Source organism: Piliocolobus tephrosceles, chromosome 6, assembly GCF_002776525.5.
Source record: "Piliocolobus tephrosceles isolate RC106 chromosome 6, ASM277652v3, whole genome shotgun sequence".
In the NCBI taxonomy this organism is placed as follows: Eukaryota; Metazoa; Chordata; class Mammalia; order Primates; family Cercopithecidae; genus Piliocolobus; species Piliocolobus tephrosceles.
This window is the reverse complement of record NC_045439.1, coordinates 101,039,313-101,048,637: the sequence shown is the minus strand read 5'-3', so window position 1 is coordinate 101,048,637 and position 9,325 is coordinate 101,039,313. Positions and strand designations below refer to the sequence as shown.

Below are 9,325 nucleotides of genomic sequence, written 5' to 3'. Positions count from 1 at the left end.
AACTGAAAATTAATTTAAACAATAAAAAGAAGTTATTGACTCATAGTGAAGAAAGCTTGACAGTGCTGCAGTGCGGTCCTTGGACTAGAGTGGTCCACAAACTGTTTGTTATTGGTCAACAATGAGATATCTACATGACTACAAGATCCACGTGCATGACCTTTTTTCCCTACCTTGTTGATGATGCTACAGGATAATGAGAACACCTGGGTTTAAGAGGCATCGAAGAGCCACTTTTTTTTTTTTTAAGTACAATTTCCATTTTATTTTTCTCCAGAGAATAGTCTGTCTCAGTCTTTAAGGACTCAGCTCCTTACATGGGCTTTGGTGGGGGACGTGGGGCAGCACCCGCAGGTCTAAATCGGGGAGGGGGTGTTCGGTCCTTGCGGGCTTCACGAGATCGATTCCTGACTACTTTGCTGTGAATTGCACAACTCACACAGTAATGTAGCTTCACATACAGCTTGGGAAGCACATAGGCATCAAAGACACTCGCTTCAGAAATGTCCCTGACCGCTGTGGCCTCCACTATATTTCGAATGATGAATTTCTTAATGGCCTTGTCCTTGGGCACGCATCGGGCACAGTTAGTGCAGCGAATAGGCTGCACATGGCCGCGGCCCTTTTTGGCACGACCGTTGTTCCTTCTTTTCTTTGTCATTTTGGACGTACGGACCAAAGAGAGCGAAGAGCCACTTTTTATAAGGGATACAACCAATGGATGAAGTCATATGATTCATCTGTATTGAGTGTTACCAAAGTATCAGTCAATACAATAACAATAAAATTGAAAATGAAATGGAAAACTGTTGTTATTACAGACGGTTCAAAAAACAGTGGCCTAGAGTGGTGAGTCCCAATCCTGGCTGCTCAACAGAATCACCTGGTGAGCTTTCACGACTCCCAATAATGAGGTTTATTCCCAGGGATTTTCATTTAATTGGCCTGAGGTGGGGCCAAAGTATGGCTAGTTTTAGAAGCTTGCCAGGTAGTTCTAATGTGAGGAGAGTGTTGAAAACCAGTGGTTTGGATTCAGGTTGGCCTCAGCTGAGGCTTCATCCAGTGGTCAGGAATGTCACCGAGACCTTGTGGTCTCATAGCACTAAATGGTTATATTAGAAAAGGAGAAATAACTCAAATCAATGACCTCAGCTTCTACCTCAAGAAACCAGAAAATGTTCAAGTTCTTCTGCTCTGACCTAAAAGATGTAAAAAAATAAATGTAGGGGCTGGGTGCAGTGGCTCACGCCTGTAATCCCAGCACTTTGGGAGGCTGAGGCAGGTGGATCATCTGAGGTCAGGAGTTTGAGACTAGCCTGGCCAACATGGAGAAACCCCGTCTCTACTAAACATACAAAATTAGCCAGATGTGGTGGCGCATGCCTATAATCCCAGCTACTCTGGAGGCTGAGGCAGGAGAATCACTTGCACCTGGGAGGCAGAGGGTGTGGTGAGCTGAGATCACGCCATTGCACTCTAGCCTGGGCAACAAGAGCAAAAACTCAGTCTCAAAAAAAAAAAAAAAAAAAAAAAAAAAATTTAAAGAAACTAGAAAAAGAAGAGCAAATTCAATCCAAAGTAAGCAAATAAAAGGAAATAATAAAGATCAAAGGGGGAAATTAATGAAATGGAAAACACAAGAACAATAGAAAAAGTCAATGAAACTGAAAGCTGGTTCTTTGAAAATATCAATAAAATTGATAAACTTCTAGCCTGACTGATTACGAAAAAAAGACAAAACACAAATTGCTGATACCAGAAATGAGAGAGGAGACATCACTACAGATTCTATAGATATTGAAAGGATAACAAGGGAACATTATAAACAACTTTATGCCAACAGATTCAATAACTTAGATGAAATGGATCAATTCCTTGAAAAACTTAAAACCTTACTCATGAAGAAATAGGTCATTTGAATAGCCTAATATTAATTAAAGAAATTGAATTTATAGTTAAAAACCGTGTCACAGGCTGGGCATGGTGGCTCACACCTGTAATCCCAGCACTTTGGGAGGCCAAGGTGGTGGATCACTTGAGGTCAGGAGTTCAAGACCAGTCTGGCCAACATGGTGAAACCCTGTCTCTGCTAAAAATACAAAAAAAATTAGCTAAGCATGGTGGCATGTGCCTGTAGTCCCAGTTACTTGGGAGGCTGAGGCAGGAGCATTGCTTGAATCCAGGAGGCAGAGGTTACGGTGAGCTGAGATTACACCACTGCACTCCAGCCTGGGCAACAGAGGGAGACTCTGTCTTAAAAAAGAAAACAACAACAACCTTGTCACAAAGAAAACTCCAGGCCCACAGTCTAAGCCAGTAAACTGTGCCCAGCACAGGGTGGGAGGAGAGTGCTAGCAGCACAGCTTGGAAGGCAGGCAGCTCCTCTGGCCATGAAGTCCAGTTCACTTCCAGGCTAACTTGGAGATATTGCAAGGAGATGTTTGATAAATTTGAAACTACAGTTAAATGTCAACCAACAGCCTCTCACCCATCTGTCCCTAAGGAAGTACTTCAAGATGTCCAACAATCCAATAGGGCTTTCATTTTATTTTCTTAATTCAAATGTGAGCCTGGTGGGTAGACGCATATGAGCATTGACTTGTTAGGAAAAACTAACCCACACTGTGAAATAGACTTCTGTAGCTCACCAGCCAGCTAATACCAAACCTCTGATAACAACGCACCGGTGTGGCCACGTTTACTCCCATTTTAAATGGCAATACCTCCTCACCTGAATATTGGTGAAACCTTGGCTGGGAACAGCTTGGAGGGTTCAGTCGTAGTCCAGGCCCCTTAACATTATCCTGGGGTTTGTTCACTGACAGGTTTCTGTGTCCTAAGATAGCCACTCATCGGACTTGTCACTGTGTCTAAGCTAACATTAATGACCTAAGCTTTTGGTCTCGGTCTCTGCAATTGCTTGTATTTCTATCTCTAAAGTACAGTTCTCATCTCCCTTTTTGCTTTCATGATTTCTCTATTTGTTACTGCAATGTTGCAGTGTATCCTGTTCACCCACCTGCAATGCACTGCACCACAGAAGGCCCTCCTCTCTGGGCCACCATGGTGGGAGGTGTGGGAAGGAAAGACCCCAGACTGAAGGGAGCAGGTACTTAAGGGCAGGGAGAAGGGATGCGGTCAGAGATGAATGCTCTTAGTATTCTTTAAACTAGATGATAGGGACATGGGTGTTTTGCATTATTCTTTATGCCTTTTTGTATATTATATTTAATAATCACTTTTTTTTCCTTTTGAGACAGAGTTTCACTCTTGTTTGCCCGGGCTGGAGTGCAATGGCACGATCTCTGCTCACCACAACCTCCACCTCCCAGGTTCAAGCAATTCTCCTGCCTCAGCCTCCTGAGTAGCTAGGATTACAGGCATGCACCACTATGCCCAGCTAATTTTGTATTTTTGGTAGAGACAGGGTTTATTCCATGTTGGTCAGACTGGTCTTAAACTCCCGACTTCAGGTGATCCGTCCACCTTGGCCTCCCAAAGTGCTGGGATTACAGGCATGTAAGCCCACCGTGCCCGGCCCACTTTTTTAATTAATAAAAAGAAAAGTCAGTATACATGAATATTAAAAACATAGTGCTGGGCAAAATTCACACTATGCTGTGGTGCAGAGCCCCCCTCTCCTTCCAAGGAAGCCATGGGATGAATAGTGATGCCTTAGACTGGGCCCTTCACTGCTGCTGGACTCTTTTTGCAAATGGGGTCAGAGTCCTGGGAAATGCAGCCTTGGTGCAGAGAATAACACTTGGGCATTTTGTGTGTATTCTCAGGTTGCAGATACATAGACTCTGTCAAGAAGTGTGTTGGGGGTCAGGCACAGTGACTCATGCCTGTAATCCCAGCACTTTGGGAGGCTGAGGTGGGAGAATTGCTTGATCCCAGAGGTCGAGGCTGTAGTGAGCCATGACCGTGCCAGGCATTACAGCCTGGGAGACAGAGTGAGAAGAAAGAAGAAGAAGAAAAAAAGAAATATGTTGAGGCTTCTCATTGATCTGAAAAAGGAGTTCATGATAAACAAGTTTGGGCTGGGAAAAAAGCACATAAACAAACAAAATAAAAAACCCAACCCTTGTCCCTTGGTCCTTGGGTGACCAGTGATATTCCATCACCATGGAAGAAGAGAAGATGAATACTGGGGGAACACTCACAGTCCCTATGACGCTTCCTGCCAGCCTTCTCTACCTCCCTGGCCAGCTCTTTCTCCCTTCCCCATATCAGCTTTTCTAAACCTCTCAGCTCAGCATCCCTCCCGTCCCTCTGCCATCACTAACCCCTCTCTTCCTATTGCACAGAAAGAAGAGAATCCATCAGATGAGAGTTCCTTCGACTTCCTGCTCTCTCCCTCTCAAGCCTCACCAGATACCTTGCTTGAATGCTCACCATTTTCTCTGGAAGGCCAGTCCCTGCTCCTGGGCTCTCAATCCCACCCCTCCTATTGGCCTAGAACTGCAAAACCAGGTCTCTCCCACTGTCTCCAGACTCTCCCTGTAGTGTGTCAGCATTTAAACATGCTCAACTCTTTTCCATGAAAGGTGTTCCCTGGGGCCGGGTGCGGTGGCTCACACCTGTAATCCCAGCACTTTGGGAGGCTGAGGTGGGCGAATCTCTTGAGGTCAGGAGTTTGAGACCAGCCTGGCCAATGTGGTGAAACCCCGTCTCTACTAAAAATACAAAAATTAGTCAGATGTGGTGGCACACGCCTGTAGTCCCAGTTACTACAGAGGCTAAGGCAGGAGAATCCCTTGAACCTGGGAGGTGGAGGTTGCAAGCCAAGATCACACCACTGCACTCCAGCTTGGGTGGCAGAGCGAGACTCTGTTTGAATAAAGAGGGAGGGAGGGAGGGAGGAAGGAAGGAAGGAAGGAAGGAAGGAAGGAAGGAAGGAAGGAAGGAAGGAAGGAAGGAAGGAAAGGGCTCACTGGACTCCATCTCCCCCTCCTGCCACCTGTCTTTCCACTCTCCTTCGACATAAGCCAGGAGGCGCTCCCTTCTGCATGTCCACCACTTTTCAGTTTCTTTAAAATAAGAAATGAAGTGGAAATGTCAAGACACCAAGAAACCCAGACACCAGTCCCAAGGGTTCATTCTACTTTCCGTTTTCTCTCTACTACATCATACAGCTCTGGTTATTTCCACACTGGCTTTAGTCCTCTCCTTTTTTACAAAAATATATCCAGGGAGAACTGGATTCTCCATCCTCTTGGGGAACTGACACAGAGTATCCACACCCAGTCTGTTTCAAAGGGAGGGGGTCAGGCTTGATGAGGTGGCTCAAGCCTGTAATCCCAGCACTTTGGGAAGCCAAGGTGGGAAGATCGATTGAGCCCAAGAGTTCAAGACCAGCCTGGGGAACGTGGCAAAAATCCCATCTCTACAAAAAAATATAAAAAGTAGCCAGGTGTGATGGCGCGCACTTGTAGTCCCAACTACTCAGGAGGCTGAGGTGGGAGGATCACCTGAGCCTGGGAGTTCAAGGCTGCAGTGAGTTAAGCCATGATCGTGCCACTGCACTCCAGTCTGTCTGAGACCCTGTCTCAACAAACAAACAAACGAAACAAAAGGAAGGAACCTGAACCTGTTTACATCTTCTTTTGGAAGCAGCGATAATTAGCAATGACATCTTCCAATCAGAATTCCATTTCCTCATTTAAGGCAGAACCTTCTCTGTTCAGTAATTGGCACAATTTAGGGACAAGAGTTCTCCCAGGAACTTTTGGAAAAAGAAGCCATATTAATTTTGTAACAAAGATGTAAAATGTGTCGTTGTGAGAAAGGGGCATACAGATTTTGGTGGGACTTTGAATCATATACAGTCATAATTTGTTTTATCCTTTTCTCTAGAAAAAATATGCAAAACAAAATAACTGTGTAATGGTATTACAGGGTCTTTGGGCTTTTGGAGGAGAATATAATCAAAGGGCTCCCAGGACAGTGTCACATATATATATATACACTCTGTGCTTTACTTTCTCGTCACCTATTTTAGTCCATTCAGGTTGCTTTAGACTCCCATAGGCTTATAAACAACAGAAATGCACTTTCTCACATTCCGGAGGCTGGAATGAGATCACGGTGCCAGCATGGTTGGGTTCTGGCAAGGGATGTCTTCTGGGTTGCAGGTGGCCAAATTTTCCTTGTATCCTCATGTGATGGGGAGCAGAGAGAGACAGAGTGGACTCTCCGGGGTACTTTCATGGGGTACTAATCTCATTGCTGAGGGCTCTTAGCTCATGACCTAATCACCTCCTAAAGGCTCACATCCTAATACCATCACCTTGGGGGTTAGGATTTCAACAGATGAATTCAGGGAGGGGACACACATATTCAGTCCACGGCACCTGTTCACTCTTCCCCTATCTGCAGTCTGACATCTGCCATCTTCCTTGTCACTAGACCCAGTGGACTCCCCTCGGTCCCCATCATTCTTGGCTTCCCAGCACCACCTGGCGTCTGGGGCCTCTTCTTCCTTGAAATCTCCCTTTACCTGACATCTGTGATCCACACTCCCCAGGCAGCTCACACCCAGGCCTTAGCGGGGGTGGGCCCTCTTCCCTTCTCCCTCCACCCCAATCTGGGACTTCATTCACCCCGTCATCTTGGACATTTTAATTAGGGGCTCCCAAGCCACTGGAAATCCAGGTGAGCCATGGATCTCAGAACTCCAAGACCTCCCTGGGGTTTTGCTGTGGTTCCCAGGGACTCTGGCCTCGTCTCCTCTTGGGATCTGGCTTCCTTGTGCACTGCCTCTCTGTCTACTGCAGGTTCTGAAGGAAAACTCAACTTTGTCTTTGGTTCCCCCACAATATTTAATCACACCCCACTGCCGGTCATCAGACTTTGTCAGAGGTCTTGGGGGCTGTCTAGGCAGGGGTCTTATCAGGACTGGCGCAGCCTCTGCCATCTTGCTTCTTGCCTCTACCTCAGCTCCTCTCCCACTTTACCTTTCGTTTTGCTGCCACAGCTCCGAAGTCCTCCCTATTGTCTGAAGCATTTTCCCTCCTCTGAATCTTGAGCTCTGTTGACGACCTGGCCTTCCAGAAGTGGGCATTTCACCTTCCAAAGCAAGCTCTCAGCATGATTTTTTTCCCACACAAAGCCAATTTTTTAACAGAAATTTTACAGCCAACTACTAATTTAAAAAAATATATTTCTCCACCTTGTTCCCTGCCTTTTTCTCCCCAGCTTCAGCTCCACAGCTCCCACAGGCATCTGAAACTCGACAGGCCCAGATGAGAACTCATCTTTCTCCCTTCTAAACTGGGCACTGGGCTGTCCTATTTTTTTTTTTTTCTTTTTTTTTTTAGACAAGAGTTTCGCTCTTGTTGCCCAGAGCTGGAGTGTGATGGGATGATCTCAGCTCACCGCAACTTCCACCTCCCAGGTTCAAGTGATTCTCCTGTCTCAGCCTCCCGAGTAGCTGGGATTACAGGCATGCGCCACCACGCTGGGCTAATTTTGTATTTTTAGTAGAGACTAAATACTTCATTTTGGTCAGACTGGTCTCCAACTCCCAACCTCAGGTGATCCGCCCGCTTCAGCCTCCCAAAGTGCTGCGATTACAGATGTGAGCCACCGCGCCCAGCCTGGGCTGTTCTCCTTTACTCTCATGGTTGGCATCCCCATCCAACCAGGTCCCTGGGTGGCCTCTGACTTCTGGCAAGTGACACTTCTTGCCAGAGGACTACCCCGAACTCGCTGGCAGCTCACACACGGGGCTCAGCTGGGGTAGGCCCAGCTGTATCCCCAGTCACCCCTATGTCCGTGTTCATCAGGCACCACACAGGCATGTTCCTCAACGCAAATTTGATCTGACACTGCTCTGCACTTAACTCCTTGGCGTCTTCCCCTGCTCCCCACCCCTCCAGCCCCTCCCACTGAGCGCCTCTCAGTTTCCCTCATGCCTCCACTTCCCCAAATGCCCTTCCACCCAAGCTCCCCTGTCTCCTTGCTACCCTAGACGTGTTCTTCAAGTCTCACTTTATCTGTTAACTTCTTGAAATCTGCGCCTGATCCCACACTTGGAGTTAGGCATTCTTCCTATCATGGGCAGGGTGAATAGTACCTTCTACAGTCATCATGATATAAACACTTTTTTTGTTGTTGTTGTTGAGACGGAGTCACGCTCTGTCGCCCAGGCTGGAGCACAGCGGCCAGATCTCAGCTCACTGCAAGCTCCGCCTCCCAGGTTTACGCCATTCTCCTGCCTCAGCCTCCCGAGTAGCTGGGACTACAGGCGTCCGCCACCTCGCCCAGCTAGATTTTTGTATTTTTTAGTAGAGACGGGGTTTCACCGTGTTAGCCACGATGGTCTTGATCTCCTGACCTCGTGATCCGCCCGTCTCAGCCTCCCAAAGTGCTGGGATTACAGGCTTGAGCCACCGCGCCCGGCCGATATAAACACTTTGGAGGGCTGGGCGCGGTGACTCACGCCTGTAATCCCAGTACTTTGGGAGGCTGAGGCGGGTGGATGACGAAGTCAGGAGTTCCAGACCATCCTGGCCAAGATGGTGAAACCCCGTCTCTACTGAAAATACAAAAAATTAGCTGGGCGCGGTGACCAACACCTGTAATCCCAGCTACTCGGGAGGGTGAGGCAAAAGAATCGCTTGAATCTGGGAGGCGGAGGTTGGAGGCGGAGGTTGCAGTAAGCTGAGATCGCACCATGGCACTCGATCCTGGGTGACAGAGCAAGACTCTGTCTCAATAAACAAACAAATGAACAAACAAACAAACAAACACTTTTGATTCCTTTTAACATTGTGATGTAACTCTCTGGGGAAGATCAGCAGGGGGAAATGGTGTGTTTGTGTATAGGTGTAGTGAGGTGTGATCAGAGAGCTTAGTCTCCATTTTTCAGAGTAGGAAGTTTGAAGTCAGTAGATGGTGGTTCAAATTGAAAAAATCAATACACATATAAGCTCTATTGTTTAGAATTACAGATGCAAATATTTTTAAAAACCCAAGAGTTTGACAACTACAAGGCTGGATTAGGGGGCTGTTGCTATATAACCGATGTTTAATGTATAACTAATCAAACAACAACTACATTAGGAAAATAACTAAAATAGATCAAATCAGAGCTGCTATGTGTGGGGTAGGAGGGCAGCTCCAGCCCATCCCTGGGACTCTCAGAGCACAATTTGAAACTAGACGCAGGCCAGGTCTGGTGGCTCATGCCTGTAATCCCAGCACTTTGGGAGGCCAAGCCCAGAGGATCTCGTGAGGCCAGGAGTTCAAGACCAGCCTGGGCAACATAGTGAGACGCCATCTCTACAAAAAAGTTAAAAAGTTAGCCAGGCACAGTGGC

At 47.0% G+C, this 9,325-nt stretch overlaps 1 protein-coding gene across 1 annotated transcript; it reads right to left on the bottom strand.

Moving 5' to 3' along the window:
- Positions 1-234: 234 nt before the first annotated feature.
- LOC111528647 (40S ribosomal protein S26-like) lies at positions 235-680 on the bottom strand. The gene has a single exon (XM_023195400.2). The coding sequence runs from the start codon at positions 659-661 to the stop codon at positions 314-316; it is 348 nt and encodes a 115-aa protein (XP_023051168.2). The 5' UTR covers positions 662-680; the 3' UTR covers positions 235-313.
- Between the last annotated feature and the right edge of the window lie 8,645 nt (positions 681-9,325).

Excerpts from the sequence above, each read along its gene's own strand:
- LOC111528647 (XM_023195400.2), bottom strand. The coding sequence starts at position 661 with ATGACAAAGAAAAGAAGGAACAACGGTCGTGCCAAAAAGGGCCGCGGC.